The following is a 23,380-nucleotide window of genomic DNA, read 5'->3' as shown; positions in this document are numbered from 1 at the left end:
AGTCCTCCCCTACTTGCGGTGAGTTTTAACATCCGGCTGAGTAAACGCCTCTATGGAAGAGGACACACAGCATGTTGCTTCTTTCTACGCGTCTCCAAGCCAAACTTTCCAAGCCAACGAATATCGGCTACTGGAATCTCCTCCGATCGATCACAAGGCCTTTCAGAGAAAGAGAAACTACGGGAACTAGCGCCAGGAATCATGTATTAGAGAACTCAGCGAAGATAATTTAAAGAAGTCTACATTTTAGTACAGGTCTTAAATCCTCCCTATATGTTTGTCACTCTAAACGTACATGCTAACAAAAACAAAAACATAATAATCATTTTTGTATTGAGGTTCAATAAATTATATCTTACAATGAAGCATCCATATCTCACAAATTGATCACGTAAACATTGAACCAACGATAGAAAAAAAAACTTAAAAATCTAAGCGAATTTAATCACTGATATTCGACTTTCAACAAGCAAAGTTCTATAGCAAAGGACGAGTTTCCGGAGTATTTATAAATTCTCATTCTAATAACAACACAAAATAGTTAATAAGAAGTGAATAAATATCCTATAAAACTTTCCTATAACAACCTGTGTCGCAAACTGATAGATCACCATATTGGCAACAAGTTTTACGCTCAACAACGAATCCATGATAGTCTAATATAGACAAACTGACAATATGTCACTATCTACATCTTCACTTTCAGCTGCTTCATCTTTGGTTGTTTGGCCTTCGCCTCTCGCTTCATTTCGAGCTTCTGAAAAGAGTCGAATTTGAGGAATCAGATTGAGAAATATGAACACATCAGGTACCAGCATGAACAGCAGTTTCTGCTACCCCTTTATTCTAATCTCAAGTAACTTCAAAGATGTAATGATGGATATATCCAGTTTACAATTCCACGACACACGCAAATTAAGTAGTAAACTATCAATCTTGCTCTAAAGGAAAAACAAAACAGCAGCCAACAGCCTTCCACGAGCACTTATGAAGAATAACTATACCTCACGTTAAGTACGAAAATATTCGTAAGCTCACTACTTCAAACTCTACGTGGAAGGAAATAGGGAAGTATCACAATGTAACTTAACCTACCTCCAAACGTCTTTGCTTTTCTGGATCTTCCTCCTCCAAAAGTCGTTGCTTTCGTTCCCTTGTCTTCTCCTCTCTCCGTGCCTGATAAAAAGTGCAAATATGTCAGTTATTCAAGACTATATTGAAGATCTTCCCCTTGAAAGAGGACATAGTGATTTGTTAGAATCCTGAGAAAAGAAACCAGTTTTCAAAGCTACAAGACGTATTGAACACAACCCTCTAGAGTAGAAGTCCCTTAACGAATGAGTACAAGTAAGAAAGACCACTGTGTGTTGTTAGAAGCCAGAAATTAGAAAAATCATTTTTCCTAGTGTCTTTACCTATTGGAGGAAAAACTCTAACAAAAGCGAAGGTAAAGGAATTCTTACTCTTTGGCGAATAGGAAGTTCTCCATGTAATGAAACATTTTTTAAAATCACATTATCGCTGGTCTTCATGCGAAAAAAGGCGAAAAATTGGCATTGGATTGACAACTACTACGTTTCATTGATGACAGAATCTGGAAATAACGCTACCTGAGCAGCCTCTTGTCGCAACTGATGTGTTGTCTTAATAAATGCTTCTTCAACTTCACGACGTCTCTTATCCGCTTTTTGCTTCGCTTCTTTACTTAGACGGAATTTACGGACCTTAACAGTAAGATATTCCTATTAATAAGAAGAATTGCTTATAACACATACTTTGTCGACTATGTAAAACATGAGGTGAAGCAATTCAGCCTGTGCTTCTTTATCACGACATTCATCAAGATTCAAACTGAACTGAACCAATCGTACCACCTCTGGCAGCCGAGTATACGTCTCACCTCTGGAATGTAAGAAATAAGGAGAAAACAAAGTAGAATAAAGAAAAATCAAAGAAATCACAACGCACTCCGGTGGTTTAGGACCACTGTACTGATCCGAGATATGCACATATTCAATAGCTTTCTCGTATTTTCGTAGGATCGCAGAAACGCCGGGCTCGAAAATAGCGTATGTCGCTTCAACCTGTTCCGTATACAGAGCGAAGCTGTAAACAACCATCTCACAGATGAACACATAAACATCTAATAAGAAAAATCACCTTGGTGGTAATCCAAACTGAGAGGTGCTCTTTTTCTCAACTGTGTACGTGCTCAAGTCAAGCATATCCTTATGCTGCTTAACAACAGCTTTCTTCTGACCAAAAATCGTTACAAACGAATCGAGCTCTCCCGGATCTAGTTCAAGCTGGAATTCACCTTTTGGGTAGAATTTGAACCATACTGTGCTGCCAAATGGCGTGTACTTTACCTTAAATGTAATCCTATCCTTCTGTGGGGAGAAAAATCCCATTATTCTACTCATCAAGTCCTGCCGTTTCATCGTCCTAATCTAAATAAAGAAATAGTAAGCTTATGGGGACTTTTTTTTTGTTAAATCCCAGTGGTAATCCACGAGTCGCTCAATATCTGACGAAAAGAAAAAAAAGAAATCAACTCAATCGAGAAAAACGAAGCAGTGTAGCACTTACTTGTATGAGCATTCCATTCACACCGACCCTTCCGGAACACCAAACGGTATACGAACAATCTGTTTCTCTTTGTACAGCGGCACTACTTTCAGGATATTCATTTACACCGTCGTCGCCTACCTGAGATATCGGAAGAAAGATTCTCGTGGAAAAAAATCAGATACTTTCCCCAGATGTTAACAAATGGATCTTCAATCACAGTAGAAGTGTTCTAGATAAGTCACTGAAACAACAAGCACCGAAGGTACCTTAGATTCTTAGTTTTCTGACTAAAAACTAACTTAGAATCAAAATTATTCCAGGAACTTCTTCGTACGAAATTTGAACATCTTCAAAAGTGTACCTACATCCCAAAAAGACCAGAAGTCCTCCGAATCTCGTCAAAGAATTTTACTGATGTGACTTTTGCTCGATTATCATTTCATAGGAAACTGGAGGTATAGTTTCAACTATAATTTCCTATATCTTCTGCCATAAAAACCTCAGATATTTCGAAAGAGATCAACATGAAAAAAAAATTTCAAAATGTAAACTGACCAGAGCAAACTGCTGCTCAAGAAGTCCTCTCACATTGTCGAACCACTCAAGGGCCATCGACTGATTGGTGTTACGTCCAATGACATAATTCAATAAATACATAGCAATCACTGCAAGTACCAAAGCCTCGACTTGATATGAGGCCCAATTCGAACGGAAATGAGCAGGCACCTGAAGAAAAAAAGGGATATTACAGAAAATGAAGTGTATTACAGGAAACTCCTGCAAATTTTTAAGATTCAATGGATATATGTATGAATCGCTTTGATTTGGCTGGTCAAACTATCGTTGCTTCGAATATGCAAATGAGAGAACAAACTTATTGCAGTCATTTAAGTAAATATAGAAATCATACCTTCTAGAGAGCGAACCAAACAGAGAAGAGATCAAAAGGAAGAATATGAAAAGTAAGGATCTCTTACATCGGCAAATTTTAGCGGTTGCACAGGTTGTGGCTCATCCTCCTTTTCCTTCAGCTCCTCCTCGTCTTCTACAACACCATAGTCATCGTCGAAGTCATCTGCCTTTTGTGAATGTTCTAACTTCTAAAATTTTGAATGTATGCACTTAGAACTTGCTATGACAAAAAGGTGTTGATGATCTTAGAAAGGAAACGGAAAAGTGATATCTTCAAAGAAAAGAAAGCACCTGTTTCCTAGTTTCCTCTTTTAAAGTTCCCTTTTCAACAGTAGCAGTATTTGGTCGCTGTTCAACCTCCTCAGTTTCCTCATCCTAGAAACACATTTCGCAGAAAAATCTTTGGAGAATTAGTATGACTTCAAGATCAGATCAGAAGGATCATCGACAGAGAGCAAGGAAGGGCATGATACACCTAATCACAGCCAACTAGCATCGAGTAGAAAAATATACGAACCTCGAATTCTGCAAACTCGTTGTCTTCAATTTCGGCCTGACTACTTGAGCTGCTACTTCGACTAAACGCCAACAATAGAAAGACGACCGTGAAGGCAAACTTCATTGTGGTTTAAGAAGAACCAAATAAAGTTCAAAAGACCCTAAAAAACAATGTAGACTTGCAAAAAGTACGGAGATGGAGAGGACAAATCTTCACCGGCTACGTGCAAAAAACTTAAGAAAAAAAACTGCTACTTACACAAGAACATGCAACAAAACTACAAATCCCAACCGGGACTAGTTCTATACAAGACTGAAAGCAATATCTCACCCGAAGAAAAGCAGATTTTCTGAGTTCTTGACAATGAACCAACAAGTAGTAGTAACTAGTACCTTACAACACTGTCAAACTGACCTCTACGTAGAAACGTTGCGTACTTTTTAAGATACAGACTCCCTTTGCGATATTGTACGTAAACGCACTTGTCTTGCAGATTAAAAAAGGGACTGTAGCAGACGATTGTATCGTTTACAATACTTAAGTTCAGTTTTTATTTGCATACGATACTCTTGGATAGGGCAGCAAGGGCGTTGCAACCTCATCATCATTTATTAAAGCCTTCGCTCTGATATGGGGTCTTGCAACGATTCTCTTCTTCAGTACAATTGACCTGGGGTCATCCGGCCTCAATATTCTATTCTGGGTGTTCCGTTGAACAAGTTTACGTCTAAGAGATCATTTTTTCAGAGAAGTCAGGTGAGATTTCAATTTATAGTAATTCGTTCCTAGAAAAATTGGCGGGGAAAATATAGTTGTGGGAGGGAGTACTCGACAGCGCCCTCATTTCTATCTTCCTTTTTCTCTTCATAACTTTAGCTTACGTGCCAAACATCCTTTAAAAATAATGCTTATGTATCAAGACCCACGACTGATTTAGTTATTTACTTCCAGAAATAAGGCCTCCAACTACACCTTACCCGAATTGACATATTCCAATGATTTTTTTCTGCAGTTATTTCGCCGATCAAAATTATTGCTTCCGAAATCTTCTAAGTTGCTCATTTTGCCTTAGATGGCTACAACAGCTGTGATGCTTCGAGAGGCTCGGTTGTTTCCCGAAGGTAAGCCTCTCATCTTTCCCGTTAAAAAGTTCTCATAAAGAACTGCACAGAAGTTCTTTTCAGAGGATGAAGCTCTATGTTTGGAAAACCTTGGAAAAGAGTTCAAATGGATTCAGTCAAGTCGTGCCAGGAAAACATTCAATAATGTATGTGCTCGCATCTTCTTCTTTTTTTCTCTTTAAATGTGGGTTAGGTAAAGTTAAGTGAATAAAGACAACAAGGATTGGGGTGGCGGAACACTCATGTTGATAACTACGAAGTACGACCATTTACAGACGTCAGCGCAATTTTCTCCAAAAATATCGTGACTGTATCTAAAGTGTTAACTGCCTATCTGAAGAGTCGGTTTCACAGTGTTTCCAACTCTTTTTTCTGCAAAAATCATGTTCAAAGGTTGTTTTGATTTAATAATCTCGAATACCAAATTGTGAACATGGTGTAAGCAAGTTTTCAAACTTTAATTTGTGGATGCTGTAACGTTCTTTTTTTTTAAAGAAATGTCTCAGATTGTATTTGTAAGAGGATTATAAAAGATGTGCGAATATAGTATCCGTTTTGCATTGGGGCGTCATTTTGTGCTGTACAATACATAATTGTGAATTAATTGGCTTTCTGTACTTAGTACTTCTGGCGAATACTAGCTCTTATTCGGGAACGAATCTATTTTGGGGTGACATTGAACAGCAGTGAAGTACATTTCCTAGTCTGAAATATTCGAGGCTAATTTAGAAAAAAAGCACCAAATAACTACTTTCAGGTGTTGTGGTCTCTTCGTGAATGTTGCATTCGTTTACACTTAGGTCACAAGTGTGATCCTCGTTTGGCTGTTCCAGTTACACAACCTCTTGCTGAAAGGCACTTCCTTTCGTCGAAGCATGGTGGCGATGCATTAAAGGTTGGTTTTAAAACTTTTCTTCCCTCCTTTCTGGTGGATGTAGCGCAGATCGCGATAATTGGTCACCAGTAATCCTTGTGTGTAGGCCAGCAAGCGTTTAAGACTCGAACGGTTCCAAATTGCAGTAAAATAATGCATTGGTCCATTCCAAACAGATTGATATGCCAGAAGCTTTCTTCTCCTTTCTTTATAATTTCACTTTATTATTTTTTTATACTTGACGAAAGTGGCGAAAAACGTACCCCTTGTTTGATGTTTATATTTAGACTCCATTTGTGATTTTTTTTCGCTTCGGTGAGCTGTTCGCAGTTCTTCCCTTTTCAGGCTACCGTAACACTTCTCGGAGACAACGTTATTCAGGCGGAAGTTGCCGTAAAACATGCAAAATCTGCTGGAGGAATCTTTCGAGCTGTTGCTCAGCCTGATGTGCAGTGGAAACTACAACAACTGCAGGTAACTCATTCACTTCCTTCACAACCAGGATGTGATAGCATTGTAAAATTCAAGATATGCTTGCCTTACCAGCACCTCTGGTTCCGTTCCCTACACATTCCCACTGTTTAATTTCAGGATCTTGGAAATCACATTGCTCGAGCGTCGGTATCGTTATGTGAGGCCGATGTGCGCATGTCGGAGATAGCTCGTTCAGGAGAATTCACTTCAGAAACAGGAGAACTCATTTTATCAGCAGCTCGGACCGCAAAATCGGAAATATCCGCTGCTCGAACTGCAATTCTGCTACCAAGAAAAAAGTTTGTTTGTTTACCGTATTTCTTGCAGACTTTGTTTAAATCAGGCAGGATAGGTTTTTTCAACTCATGCTTCAATAAATACGTCGCTATTTACATGTCATTTCGTTACTCTCTGCGGTGTCTTAGAGGACCGCAAATAAGGCAAAGAAAAAACAAGTATGGGGACGATGCATTACGCGTTAGATTTTTGAAGTTCAACGTGTTTCGTAACATAGCCTTTCCCTACAGAGAATGGCAATTCACGCGAGTTAAAGTCATCATACCACGAATTATCCTGGTCAGCGCATCGTCAGGTGAAATGCATATAGTTTAATTTGGTCTTTCATCATAAACACATTTCTCGAGATGAAGACTTATGAACGGGATGGAATTAAGTGATGTTTGAAAACTAGCAGAAAGTGCGCTTTTTTAAGGGCTTGATATCTGCTCTTTATCCGATAAACTCCTCTGCTTTGAATTCGTACAACTTGAGTAACAAATCAGTTTAAGCTTATCTGCTTCACCTTTTGACTCCATGTTCTTGGTTCTTTTCCTTAACCCCAAACGAATGAACTCAATCGAAGGAGAATTGTGTCTCACCTGATGACGAGCGTATGAATTGTGTGGCAGCACATATAAGGGGCTAGCTACAACTTTCGTCTTCAGGTCATTGCTAGAGCTCTGTCATTTTCCTCCTACTCGACGCTTCAATCCGCCACTTCCACAGGATCAACTCCTTTCATTCTATATATCCAGCTGCAGACTTGTAAGCTGCCTTTTTGCTTCGTAGAAACTTAGCAGTAGTGATCACGTCTAAGAAACACTTTTTAGGTGTGTGCCTCTTATCATATGGTACCAAAACAGAGTGCTCCACAAGGACTTTCTATCACTATGGCTGAGTGTCAACTACCGTATTTGGAAGAAGTGCTACAGCAATTAAATTTAGCTATAATTCATATTGAGAAATTGATAGGGAACCTGGAAATGTGCCAACCTCGGTAATTCTCATCTTCAACATATTTGGCATATTCTTCGTATCTTATTTTGTTTGTCGTATGCTTTCGTATTGTGAGCATACTCACATTTTATGCGAAGCATGTAAAACTGTCTGTAATTTAGTGTTCAGTTTAGAGGGACTTTTCTCTGTGATTGCTTATTGTTGTTGTAGCCACTGGTGAATAAGTATAAGTATTGTACTTCGTGATACAAACTTCGTGACAACGTAGTTTTGGGTAGTAGTTTAATTCGTGAATTTCACTATCATGTAGTTACTGTACAAAGAATGTTTACCATAGATAAATCGATATACATCTTTCAAGATGTGTCTAGTTTAAAATTGGCTGATTCCTCAGAAATATCTTATTTCTGTTTCCTTGTGAACCGCGAATATATCTGCTGCGCGCTTGCAGCAGCTCAATCATTAGGCATACGAGTCACCGTGTAGTCCTCAGCTTGCACGTAGTTTGCAATATCGATCCACTGCCGCTCTCTGTGGTTCTGAGAATGTGCACTTTGTCATCATTTGAGAATTGTTTAATGTTACGCGATTATCTTCGGTCTGACACTCGCTGCTGAGAGCTTTATCCTGTCTAAACCATCTCGCAAGTAAATAGTCCCATTTTGCTACGCATGTTGATATGAAATTTGTTTCTCTTCTCAGCTCTATGGAAGTTCCCAGCTCTATTTCATATGAAATTCGAAGAACTCAGTTTGTGTTCGAACAGGATAAAATAAAACAAAAATCTATATTCTCAAGGACGAGTTTTCTCGACGTCACATCCACGCCTACTTGTTGGCTTCGTCATCTTCGCGTTGCTCATTTTCGAAAGATTTGTAAAAAGATTCATGAGAAAAACTTTTTTATTATGTGTAAGTGGAAATTCTGAATCCGCAATGGATGAACCGTTTCATTCTTTTAAGATTGGAATTTCATATGAATATATAACACAATCGAATTCACCCATTTGCGCAAATAATTGTCGACGTTGTTTATTTCGGAAAAGCGAAGATTATTGGCATGCCCATAGATTAATACTAAATGTTTAAGTCTGAAACTGCTTAACGTCACTGATGGTATTTAAGGATTTAATTCCTGTTACGTTTTGAAAAGTATGTAATTTGAAGCAAGATATTTGATTTCTTCACGACCATGTTTTTTTTTCGTTTTGGGTGAGTTTATCTCTGTTAGTTGCAATTTTATTGCACGGTGCCTATGTTTCTTTTCCGAAAATGAAAGTTTTCTTACCACACAAATGAAGGGGAATGATAGGAAATATTCTGTGTTACAATGACCGTAGCGAAAGCAATATCGTGATTGCAACAGTAATTTTGCGCTTGTACTAGTAACTGCATGACAGCAGAGCTCCTTTTAAGACTGATTTTCTAATACCCGAGTTTCTAAGCATTCAGCACTCAAAATTGCGATTCATGTGTTTACGAATGGAGCATACAATGAACGAATAGCACAGATAACACCAGCAAAATAATAGCAATGAGTGCATACATAGGTTACTGAATACAAGTGAAGAAACCTCTAATTACTTGCTTGCTTAAAGAATCTGTTAATACCTTTCTTAAATACTGAAAGCTTTGCGGGTGTGGGTATGTTTTTGGACATAATTGAGTAGTCCGAGCCAGCTTTGTTAACGAAAAAGTGTTGTCTCACTGAAGACCTAGGTAAAGTAAAGTAAATCTTAAATGTATGGCCACGTGTTATCGATTTTCGAAAGAGAAGAAATAAGAGATTTTCAGACTAGTGTAACCATTGAGGACTTTATGAACCTATTTTAAAGAATATTGTAGGAAATAATTGGTTAGGGTGCCTAAATGCCTTCCGTACTTTGCTGTTCTTTTGCTTGCATGATGTATTGCACAAAACGGCTGTAAGGCCGCTCAGCTGACATCGCGCAGAACCCATCCACCAAGAAGACTTCATTCGTCCGCTTCATTCACTGCTGCTCTCTGTGAATAAGCGTTAATTTTACAGTACATCAACAGAACGAGCAAGAAGAAAAAGGCAGTCCGAAGCGGTAAATCGGGAGGACGGGGGACCATTTTTCAGTGGTGCAATCTGGCTGTGAGAAACCAAAGCGAATGAGGATCCGTATTCAATGTAGTGGGTGGACCGTCGGCACTTTGCGGTAGCCTTTGTCGGATCGCGGCTGTCAGTTCGTATAACTGCACCGCATAGAGGTTGGAGGTGATCGTGTAATTGTCAACGAGCAGATCTACAATCGTAATTCCCAGCTGCAGCACAACAATGGTTGGGGCAAAATGTAGCTGGGCTTGAGGCCATTTTGACCCGGCAGAATCGAACTGTGACATTTATTAATATGGCGTGCACGTCAACTGCGCCACTACTGTAATAGCGTGCTCTGACCTACACTCAGAGCCCGAAACAAATCATGGAGCATACCAGGCGCAAAGACATCCGTAGAGCATTGAAACCATTCTCTTCGTTATACCGTTTCATTTGTATGGTGGCTGCTGCTAACTTGCTGGCTTTTCGCTATTTCACTCTAATTATTAAGTGGTTGCCGCGTGCGTCGAAGTCCAAGGAGGAATTTGGCAAGAATGGCTTGCTGATCGAGGGTTGCTAAGGAAGAAGCGACCTTATTCCAGCTGTGGAAGTCCTCTTAAAGGCATAGATTGTGGGGAAGAAGGTGATTCCGCCCGCATCTTCCTGTATCAGTGGAAACGGATGACCCCGAAATGGTGTTTCTCATGACAGCTTTCGTTGCAATGGGCAACGTTTGCGTCACGAACCGCCTGCGATTCGTCTGAATGGGTTCTCCCTCTTCCCAACGATCTACGACTCTGTATAGGCATTACCCGTCTGAAACCCGTACTACCCCAGATTCGTGGGGTGATGCCTTTGAAGTCGCGAATCAGGCGAATGTGAACAGCCTTCATGAAAGCTAACAAATTGGCCATCCATAGGGCCGCAACTTGCGAATACAAATTGAAGATGTGTGAATAGAAGTTGTTGCATTCATGCTTGGTGATCATGGATTGCTAAGGAGTCCTTTTCCGGTTTTTTTTTCTTTGGATAATAGCTTTAATCTACATGTCGTATATCCTGTAAGACTGAGGCTTAGGTTTTAGGGCTCAAAATCACTCATCTATTCACTTCCAGTGATCGCCTATCGATTGATGAACCATCCCGTTCTCAAATTTCTCTCAAATGGGAAACACATTTGCCTCTTAAGCACGTTTTTTGTGCTCTATGAACGTCTTTGCACGTTGCGCCTTCGCCATTACACGTCATATTATTGTACTAGGACAGTCCGATTCTGTCGCGTCAGAGTGCCTCCCCTCCCCCTCTCCAACTACATTTTACCCCAAAGTTCTAGGGTAGTGCCAGCTAGTGCCAGCTCCTTTGGGCTGCGACAGCGGTGGTCATCAGTGCGAGAACTGGGGGTCATATTGGACCATCTTGCGCAACACGGACTTGCAAGATCTCCATTCGTAGATGAAGATTGCTTTAAGAAACCGTTTGTCTATTGTCGTATACGTGTCGGTGCCTTTTTTGAAGCTCTTTTATGGTGTGGGCTAAGAAGCTTCCAGAACACCATAGCGTTTACCCGAATACTCTAGAAAATGAGAAAAAGTACAGATTGATGAATTTGCGTTGCTTCAAAGGTATAAATGACCTTTTTGCCTAACCTAATACCACAGCTCATTAGCACTGGAGTCCGGTATCCACGCTTGGGTCACTGTCCTTGTCACGCTAGGATGTTCAGTTCTGCAGTGTTTTCTTTGATCTCAGTCACTCTTATTTCAGTCAGTGGCATTTTTCGGTTCCATTGATACAGGTGCAAACAGTGAAAGAGAAATACTAAAAAAAAAAATCAAATAAATTCATAAGATAACATGGACATGGAGAAGATGGAGTAAGAGTCAACTGCTGCGCCAACCAGGTTGCGCTGCTGTTGCACGTGGTATTCTGGCAACAAGCAGACAAATGAATAAAAACATAGGAAAGGAAGTACATTTCGTAGTCAACGGTTCCGGTTTTCATCTGGGCGTCATGTTTTACGTGTGGGCAGTAGTTCTGTCGCTGCGGCCCACACATGTCACATTTATTCTCTGCCCACGGAAGTACTGCAGCCTGTCAGTATTGTCACGGATACGACATCAATCATTGGCTCATGGAAAGGGCAATGAAAAGATTTAATGAAGCAAAGAGGCAAATACAGTACAATTAATTCCTGACGTAGAATAATTGCCCACAATACTTGGAATTTGTTGCGCAGCAATTGATGACATATAGTACTGGAGCTGCTGCGCTTTTTCGATCTCAATTCAACAATTCCATTCTAAATTAATTTTTCGATCTCAATTCAACAATTAAGCAGGAAAAGTCCTGTCAGCACTAACAGTACATATAAGGCAGCTTTGTCAGTACGGATGGAGGGTTTAGATGGGGATACTGGGAAGATTCTAAGAATTCTCAAGATTGAAGAAACCAAATAAATATTAAATGAATATTAGAGAAAGCGTAAAGTTATTGTATAGCTTTCGAAAGGTGGGGGTTGGTATTATAATTGACTACGCACAATAGCAACTTTCATTTCTGTTTCTCCTTCTTTGCATTAAGAAGAGGAAAAACTGCATTGGATAACTACTATCCAGATAATGTTGATAGTTCTACTTAGCTATCTCATTTTGCATCCTAAAGGAGGTGGAGCGGTTTGACTGAATGGCGCTTCTCTCTTTCTGTAGGAGTACCCTTACACGTTTGCACGGAAAGTCGAAACGATCTTGAGAAGCGAGTGGAAATATGCTGTAATAGTTTGTCATGCAGTTTGTTAGAAGCAAAAGTGATAGGTATGACAGACAAAATGAAGCATTTTGTGGGAGTCGTAGGTGAGATAGCTGCAACCGATGGCTTTTCTGAGCTTAACCTTCTTGAAGCGCACTAAAAGAAATCACCTGTTTGCAAAAACTCTGGCATGAGCTTCATCTTTTCACTGCTACTTTTTGAGGACTTTTTGCCTCCCCCAACGTCACCGCTTATCTTCCTACTTTCCACAATTTACTTCCTATACTGATTAAAGTTAAAGGATAAAGTTTCTGGCGTTAGCCGCTTGGGATGCGTCTCCACGTTCACTTCAATTCAGAATCATTTGAGGTTCACGAACGTGTAACTGACCTATATAATGACCTGCGGGGCCCAGCCGATGTGTCAAGTCAGTGTTTTTATCCTCACAGACAAGTCTGGTACCAATTTATCGACCCCGGAGGGATGAAAAGCTTGGTGAGCAATAGGGCGGATTCGAACCTCCTATCGATCGTGCAGGAAGCGGAACCTCTAACCGCTACACTACACCCTCACCTCCCATACTGATTAAGAAAAAAAAACAATTGTTCTCATTTGTTTTATCTAAAAAAGGAGATGTAAAGGAAAACAAGATATCACGAAATTGAAGATGTTGGGATCAGTCCGCGAATAGATAGGGATAGAGGTGTGGCTAACTACTGCAAGAGGAAGTGGATAATGAACGTGGTTACGCTTCACTTCCTCTAGGTGTTCAGAGAACTGCGTATGAAGTTGTGCTGTGTGGTCCCGTCCCCTCAAATATGCAGCTTATTACGATTGATCTGAACCGTTCAACTCGTCGACGATTGTGCGAATGAGGCAGTTTCTGCCATACATTCGAGTTATATTAGTTAGACTGGACGGAGAGGAAGTTGCACGCCTTCTAATACCCATAATAAGTTGCATAGTTGGGAAGATGGCATCACTCGAAACTATTTCACACGCTTTCTTCCGGATTACCAGGAGGAATTGAGCCCTCAAGCTCATACTCGTGAACTACTCCCCTGTTTCTTCTTGGAGGTATCCCAACACCGTCAATTTTGTGACGCACTATTCCTGGTAAACGTGGCTAATAATCGCAGATTGTCTGTGGATTTCCTGTGAAGAAGATTCAAGAACACCTCGAACTAATATCTTAATAGCAAAGTTCTCTATAGTCCGTTCCAAAACCACTTAAGAAAGACGCTGTATAGTCAGTCAACTGCGAATCAGTTAAGCCTGTTGACAGCGCCACCTTTGTCGTTCCACATGCATAGTAGGGTCAAAACGACATAAAGCTCTGTTGAACCGCATAAGCAATTGCCCTCGAAGCGGTGCTGTGGACTGTAGCGGTTATAATCTAAGCAGGACCTTTACTGACACCATCCATCACAGCACTTCGCGATGGTCCCACCTCGATTCGAACTGTTATCCCCCATGTTGAAGCGGGATATGTGGTGGCAATTTAAGAAGGTTTGAGACTGTATCGCAGAGGGATATGGAACTCCAAACTTCTATTCCAACATTTCTTGTTAGTGTTCGGGTTTGAATTTAGCTGAATCCAGACTTATTGTTTTGTTTGCTGTTTTTTTTTTGCAAGCTTTCGACGCTCATAGGGTTTTCCGCATTTTGGTTCCCGGGGTTTCAGAATTACAGGCGTGGAACTTGCTGCCAACACGGACGAGCTCTGACGACGAATCACCGCGAGGAAACAAAAAGACGCGCGGTGCAAAAAAAAAAAAGGATTCAGAACGCTATGAATGGTGTCACACATCTCCCGCCTAAGATTTTGCCTCCTAAAAAGTTCCTAGGAAAGACGGAATAAAAGAGTTCGTTCGTTCATGGTCACTGGTCCGGCACGAGCCTTCCTTCTTCTCTCTTCGCATTCTGTAGTCGGATTCAACTTCGTCAGTACACCTTATAACCATCTTATAACTGAACTTTCAATGCAAACTTACTTTTTCATCAGCTTTGTGTAGTATTGAGTGACTCTCCAGTGTCACAAATTTCTGCTATATACCTCAGGCAATTACTAATCTATTGACTGCTGCACCCTCATCCAATTCCTATTCAGCGGTGATTGGAGCACTATAGTTTTTTTTTCTAACTAGTTCACAGTTCAAAGATGAATTTATCCCCATTTTCAAAGGTATGCTGGAATGACCAGGATCGCTAAAAACAATTTTTTGCTCTGTATTTTCTATTTGTATTATGTTCTTCGGGTAAAGTGTCGTTAGGGGGTGGGGCACTCAGTGGCGCCTTTATTTCCCGAAGCTCTAAATTAGTTTTTTTTTCTTAGCAAATTAAGTTTACATGTCATAGATCCTCTAAGACTAATGGTTAGGCCTTAGGGCCCCGACTTCATTATTCACTTCGAGAAATAAGGGCGCCACTGAGTGCCCTCCTCCTCCAACGAAGCTTTACCTTATTCTTCTTCGTAATAATAAGTAAATTTCGGTTCATTGTCAGCCGCACCTCACTCCAACATCCTCTCAGACTTTCAACAATTCATCGGTCTGTAGAATTTGATAAGAACATCTCCACTCATAGTACAGTTTAAAGAAAAATGCTTTCATTCATTGCAAAACAATTGTGAATAGTTGCGAGCAAAAAGTGAAATGAGATGCATCGAAAGGTTGGATGACAATTCTGACATTCATTGGTTGTTGGTTGGTCATCGAAAAGCCGGACACTAGTGCTTTGAACTGAACGGGATGATGAAGCAAGAGAAGTTGCACGTACGCAGTCAATTTTCCAGAAGTGTTATTCTATCTTTGGATTTTTAACCAACTAATTTTTTTTTGTTTTATTTTTTCTTCCGCCGTAAATGATGTGTTTGTTCGCCAGAAGTATGACGTGTACAGTGTGGAGGACGATTTTTATTTATGACCTAACGTGACGTGATTTCACAGCATCTATCCAACAATTTTCGTGATTCACTGGGCCCGTACAAGCAATCTTATCATTAAATTTATGTTTCATTTTGTTTCATGCAGTTTGAAAGAGTAAAGTTGATTGCGAAGCGGTTCTTTGGACGGATTCGCTCGTAATTTTATCGTTTGCCGTGAGAATGAGAACTCACTGCTTCGCACTCCTTCGAAACTGAAAGTATTGATGGCTCTTTTCACACACACGAGAACACTTGAGCGAATCGCACGATGACTTGACAGTTTAAGCGTTCGTATACCGTTCGTATACGTTCCCCGTTAACGAATTCCAACTAATCGTTCGTAATTCTTGGAAAAACTAACTATTTTTGCCTTAGAGATGGACCATGTTTTTATTTTACTACAAAAATTCCAAATATGGTATTCTCGAATTGCTCGAACCTTACCGATTAATGTTTATTTCTTTTTTTTGTTTCTTTTCATATTGTGGTTATTGATTTCTGACAGGCAAATACATGGTCAGCCACGTTGAGATATCAATAAATATATGTAGTATGTAGCATTTTTTTCATTCTTTGCCGAAGGTATGTGGGTTTGTTCTGCTGGGTATCGTGGTGATTCTGCTACTTCTGGCCTTTTTTTCATTCGCGCCGATCGTTTCTTTCTCTCTGTCTTCTCCTAACGTTTCGCGTTGTTTCTTTAACAGAGGAATCGCGTTGAAATGCACGTCGTCTGCGATCCGATGACTATTCTGCGCATCTGCGCGTCGCGCCGGCGACGTGTTCTGCGTTCTATGTTTTGATGTCTGCGTCTCCTTGACGCACTACACTCTCGCTCGTTCAGATGCTGGCCGCTCGCTTCATTTGTGCTCGGGCTTCGGCCGTCAACGCCGTCCTCCTCTCGTCCTCTAGGAACTTCTCGCGATCATCCGTCGCCATGGTTAAGGTAAGTCTACCATCAGTCATTAGCTCCGTCTTCTACTCTCTACTAGGGAATCATAGGGTATAATTAGTTCCAGCTGGTTTTAAGAGATGTAGATAGTGAACGGCTCGGCCTGAGCAAACACAGTATGGGAGTCAGTTACAGCTGTTTTGACTGTATACAAACGAGTCAATTAGAGAGACAGAGGTGATTTTGTGAAGTGTTGATGCGCCACTGAAATATAATACGTCAAAAATGTCAATAACACACAGCACTACTGAAAGTTCTCTGTTCCCAGTTTTATCATTTAATCGTTGTATTTTTGATTTAGCACGAAAATGCATACAAAGTTCATTTCTGTATCCCTTTTTGAGAATAAATGACAGCATTTGTAAACCATATTGCTGAGGAAATATGAGCATCTATTCGCGTTTTCTGGGCATTATAAACTACGGATTAATTTTTCTGGAAGCATTTAACTACCGTACTTCTAAGTGTTGCGATATCAACTCCATGTAGTCTTGACGTCTCCTCGTAATCGATTCTTGTAGCGACTATTCGTTATTTAACTATTTAATGACAAAAACACCATCTGGTAGGTTGAAATTCTATATAAGTACTAGATTAAACTATACCTTTCGGTGTTCTGTAAGGCTGTTACTGCCGAAGAAAATCTCCAGTTACCTTTGTATTTCTCGCTACAAATTCTGATGCCATAAAAAGCATAATTTTGTGATTGGACCTCATTTATAGCTGCTCATTTTATGGTGGACTTACTGTTGAGAGTTAGTCATTGTAACGGTTTTCTTTGCACATTAAATGAAGGTGCTACTCTGTTATTTCATATCGAAATAATATGCAAAAAATCTAACATGAACATACACCGCTACTGCACTTTGAAGATTCCGATCAATGTTCACCTACCTGCTTTCTTTGTGTTTTTCAAATTTTTACATCCTGAACATGCACAAGAAGCAGTCACTTCCAGGTCCGCAAGGAGCGTGATACCTTTGGTGAACTTGAAGTGCCGGCAGACAAGTATTATGGAGCTCAAACTGCACGGTGGGTGTAGCATTATGATGTAATAGTAAGTAGGAAGAATTGTAGGTGATAAGCAAGGCGTAATTTTTTCTTATTCTTACGAAATGATATTTGCTATTGAGGTCAAGCAAAAATGATGAAGGTGAACAAATGTAGCACATATTAGTAGGAACTATAGAATCGCAGTAATCACATTGAAAAGACTTACACGTATACTTTTCACAAGGAAGGTTCGAGGTAGAATTTTGAGTTCTGCCATGCCTAAATTCTGAGAAGCCAGGAACTAACAGACTGAAAATTGAACTCCTTTTGAAAAGTTGCTTTTTTCAGTTCACAGATGAACTTCAAAATAGGTGGTCCAGAGGAGCGCATGCCACTTCCAGTCGTGCATGCTTTTGGAATTCTGAAGAAAGCCGCCGCAATGGTGATTAGATATCGTTTATTATATGTTTTTATAAGATTTCCGTTATTGATATGAGTAATTCCTGCACAGGTGAACACTGAGTTCGGTCTCGATAAGAAGCTTGCTGATGCGATCTGCCAAGCGGCTGGTGAGGGTTTAAAAATCGTTTTCGAAGTTGTTGACTTTTGCTCCATTATACTACGTTGTGCATTCATGCTAATCCGCGCTGACAGTTGAGCGGTACTTATAGACAGTGTTGAGCAGACAGAGGTAGTTATTGTCTAGTTTTGATGCTGAGTTAGTTTGTTTGCGCCTGGATCAACACTAGTTATTACGGCCGATGTGACACTTCTCGATTGTTCTTTTGCGCCGATATGATGCGTCACGTGTAGGGTCAAAGATGATCGAATGAGAGATCGATTTCTTACAGATGAAGTTGTCGCTGGGAAGCTAGATGACCATTTCCCTCTTGTCACATGGCAAACAGGGTCTGGTACTCAGTCAAACATGAATGTGAACGAAGTCATCTCGAACAGGTGAGATAGAAGAGTGTATGAGTAGCGATACTTTCAGCTTTTTGGATTGCTCAGCAGCAGTCGACATAAAGGAGATTAAGTTTTCTTGAGAGCTTCTTAGCACAATATCTCTTCCAGAGATAGGCAGCAGTTGGTTAAAGTACTCGAATAGATATCGAAAAGTAGATAGTTATGATTTTCTTATTTTCTGGGTGGAACACCATGTCAGATCCGTCTGCTGTAGTGCTCGCACACTTCGGACACTTTTGCAGATAAAAGAAGCATAAATCTATGCAACATACGTAAGCTCGTGAAGTTAAACATCAGACCTATTTTCTGCTTCCTTTGTGCTCTACATTCTACGTGAAGGAATTCCCTTTAGGATTTGTATAATTGATTATACAGTATTGTATTATTATATTAAACATTCATTTATCAAATTTTGAGATAGATCGATCATTCATCTCTGTCATTTCACCTACTATTAGATATTCATTTTTCAAAATGAGTACCTGCGTCAACATATGACTGATGCTGAGCAGTTGCTGTCGGGTTTTTAAGATGTAGCAACAGCGGCCGCTATGCGATGACGCTATGAGCTAGTACTTTTTCTGACCGTTCTACCACTTATGCTCTAAATTGATGTGGCGTTAATTATTAACGGTTTACCTGGACGAACAAAACATCTGATAATTAAATTCTGATGTTTTTATTATTTCTATCTGTTCACATTCAAAAACTTTTCAGCGATTCTTTCCAGGTAATAAATTCAACGCGGAAAATGACGTCTATGACTGTCATTAAAATTCATGATTCTTTTAACAAATCTAAATCAATTTTCACCTTTCTCCACCCATGGTTTCAGACGAAAGACGAGGGGAATAGCACATGTTTAGAGCCAATATCAGCAATATTAAATTTAAGAGTTATTTATCCATAGCGTTGCAGATTTAACTAATCGTTATGCGTGAAGCTCTGGTTCTAGTTTCAAAGAGCTTTTTTTTTAAACATACCGAAAGCAAACCTCAGCTTTTGAGCAATTCCCTATGAAACTTATTCTCTATTCACTTCAGGGCAATTGAAATCCTCGGAGGAGAACTTGGCTCGAAAAAGCCTGTTCACCCTAATGATCATGTGAACATGAGCCAGTCTAGTAATGACACCTTCCCAACAGCTATGCACATTGCTGTCGCCAGAGAGGTAGATTACAGGAACATTTCTGACCTCAAATTCTTGGGTTTACTTATGATTTCAGATTAATGCACGTCTTCTACCTGCATTGAAGCAGTTCCACGATTCACTCCAGAAGAAATCTAATGAGTTCAAAGATATCATCAAAATTGGTCGTACTCACACTCAAGATGCTGTGCCTCTGACTCTCGGCCAGGAGTTCTCCGCTTACGTGCAGCAGGTAAGAGATCGGAGTGTCACTGGTTCATGAACTGTAAACAAACTGCGGACTCCTACGAAAGAATGTTTGCAGGTTGAGAATGGCATCGAACGTGTCAAGGGAACGCTTCCGCGACTCTACCAACTTGCTGCGGGTGGAACTGCTGTCGGAACCGGTCTAAATACTCGTAAGGGCTTTGCGGAGAAGGTTGCCAAGTGAGCTTTATCATGTTTCGCCTCCGCAAGATTAGAAAACATCATAGTAAAGGCAGAAGACGGGATACGTAAGATTTGCTGTGGAAATCCATTAAAACAACTGTTTGTTATTCTAGGACTGTCTCTGATCTTACTGGGCTGCCATTCACTACTGCTCCAAACAAATTCGAGGCATTGGCTGCGCATGATGCTCTTGTCGAAGTTCACGGTGCTCTCAATGTGTTGGCCGCTTCATTTATGAAAATCGCGAACGATATACGTTTCCTCGGATCTGGACCAAGGTATGTTCTGCATAACGTGATTTTTAGGTGCAGTCTTTCAATTTGGCGTTCAGATGTGGTTTGGGAGAATTGTCTCTTCCTGAGAACGAACCTGGAAGCTCGATTATGCCAGGAAAGGTGAACCCTACCCAATGTGAGGCTATGACTATGGTGGCTGCTCAGGTTATGGGAAATCAAGTGCGTACTTCTTCCTTACACAAATCTTCTGATTGCTTGAAAATTTCAACCAGATTAACGAATATTATTCACCAATTCAGGTTGCAGTCACCGTCGGAGGATCAAACGGCCATTTCGAACTCAATGTTTTCAAGCCACTTATGGTGAAGAATGTTTTGCAATCAACTAGGTTAATCATTTGTTGTTTTTACTCTATGAAGACGCTCATCTTCATCACGATGAAAAATTCAGGCTTTTGGCTGATTCTGCTGTATCCTTCTCTGTGAACTGTGTTGATGGCATTGTCGCAAACAGAGACAACATTGCGAAGGTACAAGTAGTTTTTTTTCTGCTGATTTTTAGTCGTTACTCCCCAGGAACAAGTTCCCTTAACTGTTTTCTTTTTAGATCATGCGTGAATCACTTATGCTCGTCACTGCCCTCAACCCACATATTGGTTATGACAATGCTGCAAAGATTGCTAAGGTTTGTTGTAGGTACACATTTATATTGTGGAATGAGAAAAGATGATTAATAACAGCGCGGTGGAATGAATTAGAGCAGAGCTGTTTCGTTCTCAGGATGTTTGTTGTCGAATTCTGCCAATTTGCGCATTTTTTTGCGCAATCTTGCAAATACGGTCATTAACTTTGTTGAGAATTTTCAACAGGAAATTCATCGTTGCGAAATAAGTGCAGGAATTCACGTGAAAGGGACTTTTTTTTGTTTACAAACTTCTGTTATATTTTATTCCAAACAAAAGATTGATATGATGTAAATTCCTTCATCAGTTACTATTTGAAAGCTCTTTTTAAAATTCGAAAGGGTACCTTGCGCAAATTTTTGATATTGACATCTCTTTATAATGAGGCTCCTTTCTGTTTGATATGTTAGTCATCCTGAATAGGTGAGCATCCGCCGCAGTGAGGGAGTTTAGGCATAATTCTTAACTATGTATGTCACTGTCAACTGTCAACTCTAGACAACTTCTTAACTATGTATGTCACTGTCACACACTGTCAACTCTACACAGCTTACCCCATTTGTACATGTTGCGTCTTATGTGCCGGACATGCTGCTCTCACGTCAATCAAATAGTTTTCATATCCGTAAGTAAAATGATTTGCAGACTGCTCACAAGAATGGCACGACTTTGAAAGAAGAAGCGATCAAGCTCGGTATTCTTACAGAAGAACAATTCGGTCAATGGGTGAAACCGGAGAATATGCTTGGTCCTAAGTAAATTAGGGAACACTTTCTTCAGAAACTTTCCTTTCGCTAATTTGAGATGTTTTTTTTTGACGGTGTTGTGAACACGTAGTATTGAAGCCGGTTGTTTTGTTTATTGTTAGTAGAGTTTAGTTATGGTTAGTAGTTTATTATATATAAACGTAGTTAGTTTTGTTTTGTGTGCAACACAATACTGAAGTGTAATAGAACAAAGACGATGGTGCTTGTCATCGAATGTGATCGATTGGTCTGTATGACTTTATATCCATTTACAAAATAAAAACACAGAACGTTAATGTCAGACTGGGGACCATCTGTTGTTCGGATGACGTGTGGGAAAAAAGTGCTACGATGCATCAACATTATGTGACAGTGAGTCATGATGATGTGTCCGGTTAATCCAGGCTAGTTTATGTAAGCATGAAATATGAAACGACTATTGGGCGTGTGACCAATTGCTGGTGAGCGGCAGTGGCAGTTTTGCTTTTAATTCTTCCAGAGAACTTAGAATTTCTTCACGTTTTCCCTTCATTCGCTTCTCTGCACTGGTTGTGCCAAGCGCTAGGGACATTGACTTACGCTCCAATATTGTGTCGTGGGATTTTTTCAACAGAACCAGGGGCAGCGTGATTTAAGTGGTTGCAGTTATCAATGATGGGCTTTTTCTGTGGATCCGATAGCAACCGTATCATTCCGTGTTGGATCAAGATTTATAAACACATATGGAAGAAGTCAAACAACGAAAGCTAACCAATCTATCCGGAGTTATTGCTGTCGCCGATGAATCTGGAACCGATTCGGTTACTCGGGAGAAATGCATTGGATGGTTTGGCTGCGGATCAGTTGTGCAATGGGATCTCTCACCTTTGCGCTGCACCTCAGTTTTAAGCTATAAAAGAAAAACTAGAATCAACTAAAAGATGATCGACAGTGCGCTTTCTGTACGGTAGCATCCGTTCGTAGTTCGCAAGTGCAGCACTGATGAACGATAAAGGATGAATTGTACGGGTTCCTCAATCCTTTCAGGATGCACAAAGATGTTCGATTTCAATCAATAATATGGTGAATACAATATTGTTAGATCGAAACAACCGTAAGCTTGGGGCAATTGCTTAGAGGCATCACCCCACGAATCTGTGGTGGTGCAGATTTCAGGTGGAGTATTCGTATACGGGATGGAAAACTACGGAGAAGGAGGTGATTCCGTCCATTTCTTCCTAATTGCCGTAAAAAACGACTCGGAATATTCGGCGCCGCACAAGGCTGGCGCGCTCTAGTCGAACTCCCTGTACAAAATAGCGCGCCAAAACGTCTGAAGCCGTATCTTCCGGGCCGTTTCTTACAACAATTAGGAAGAAATGGACGGAATCACCCCCCCTCCGTAGTCTCCCATCTCGTATACGAATACTCCACCTGAAATCCGTATCACCTCAAATTCGTTGGGTGATGCCTTTAAGCGGCTGCGCTTGAAGCGACGGGCGGCTGCGAGCGAACTGAGATGAGTGAAGTCAGCGAGGGTCCCACCTCGACCGTAATCGCTGGCTCCCCGGCGTTGCTTCGAGCTCGCCCATTTGTGCAACTGCACCGAGCTTCAGATCGTTTGGTCTCGACTGTATTCTCAATCATGATTGACGAAATAAACGCAATGTGGCACATAACATAACTAGTGTGACCAGGGTATTGATTTTAGCTTTTGTTCTGCACATATTCGATTGCTCCGTGAGCCAGTAGGAAACCACGTAACTGACATATCCTTATCATTTCATTTGAACATCTCGGTGCTCTATGGAATGCGTGCTTCACCGACAAAG

The 23,380-nt window shown here is 40.5% G+C and overlaps 3 protein-coding genes across 6 annotated transcripts; 2 read left to right on the top strand and 1 right to left on the bottom strand.

The window, feature by feature from the left end:
- Positions 1 to 688: 688 nt before the first annotated feature.
- On the bottom strand, positions 689 to 4,590 carry RB195_009145 (uncharacterized protein; the record flags this gene model as incomplete). Of its 2 annotated transcripts, XM_064195997.1 has the most annotated exons (15): positions 689 to 757; positions 1,096 to 1,176; positions 1,611 to 1,724; positions 1,776 to 1,902; positions 1,969 to 2,106; positions 2,161 to 2,306; positions 2,370 to 2,450; positions 2,590 to 2,709; positions 3,127 to 3,297; positions 3,549 to 3,671; positions 3,775 to 3,858; positions 4,001 to 4,061; positions 4,123 to 4,142; positions 4,313 to 4,374; positions 4,500 to 4,590. In XM_064195997.1, 15 exons carry the CDS (start codon positions 4,588 to 4,590, stop codon positions 689 to 691), a joined length of 1,488 nt encoding a protein of 495 aa, XP_064047141.1. The 2 variants fall into 2 exon arrangements, with proteins under 2 accessions (XP_064047141.1, XP_064047142.1); XM_064195996.1 differs by lacking the exons at positions 4,123 to 4,142; positions 4,313 to 4,374; positions 4,500 to 4,590 and having other exon boundaries at positions 4,001 to 4,105.
- A 464-nt stretch (positions 4,591 to 5,054) lies between these two features.
- RB195_009144 (uncharacterized protein) lies at positions 5,055 to 7,731 on the top strand (the record flags this gene model as incomplete). 2 transcript variants are annotated; one of them, XM_013446530.2, is made up of 7 exons in its annotated part: positions 5,055 to 5,103; positions 5,167 to 5,249; positions 5,861 to 5,998; positions 6,323 to 6,451; positions 6,569 to 6,750; positions 7,396 to 7,495; positions 7,561 to 7,731. In XM_013446530.2, the coding sequence occupies 7 exons, from the start codon at positions 5,055 to 5,057 to the stop codon at positions 7,729 to 7,731; spliced, it is 852 nt and encodes a 283-aa protein (XP_013301984.2). The 2 variants fall into 2 exon arrangements, with proteins under 2 accessions (XP_013301984.2, XP_064047140.1); XM_064195995.1 differs by having other exon boundaries at positions 5,073 to 5,103.
- A 7,512-nt stretch (positions 7,732 to 15,243) lies between these two features.
- Positions 15,244 to 21,582, top strand: RB195_009143 (uncharacterized protein; the record flags this gene model as incomplete). Of its 2 annotated transcripts, XM_064195994.1 has the most annotated exons (15): positions 15,244 to 15,267; positions 16,261 to 16,362; positions 17,327 to 17,400; positions 17,710 to 17,803; positions 17,873 to 17,930; positions 18,213 to 18,318; positions 19,371 to 19,497; positions 19,553 to 19,708; positions 19,781 to 19,902; positions 20,019 to 20,183; positions 20,237 to 20,360; positions 20,441 to 20,529; positions 20,592 to 20,670; positions 20,748 to 20,825; positions 21,469 to 21,582. In XM_064195994.1, the coding sequence occupies 15 exons, from the start codon at positions 15,244 to 15,246 to the stop codon at positions 21,580 to 21,582; spliced, it is 1,512 nt and encodes a 503-aa protein (XP_064047139.1). The 2 variants fall into 2 exon arrangements, with proteins under 2 accessions (XP_064047139.1, XP_013301983.1); XM_013446529.2 differs by lacking the exon at positions 15,244 to 15,267.
- Between the last annotated feature and the right edge of the window lie 1,798 nt (positions 21,583 to 23,380).

The sequence above is a fragment of the Necator americanus genome, chromosome III, assembly GCF_031761385.1.
Source record: "Necator americanus strain Aroian chromosome III, whole genome shotgun sequence".
NCBI lineage: Eukaryota > Metazoa > Nematoda > Chromadorea > Rhabditida > Ancylostomatidae > Necator > Necator americanus.
This window is presented reverse-complemented; position numbering and strand designations above follow the sequence as displayed.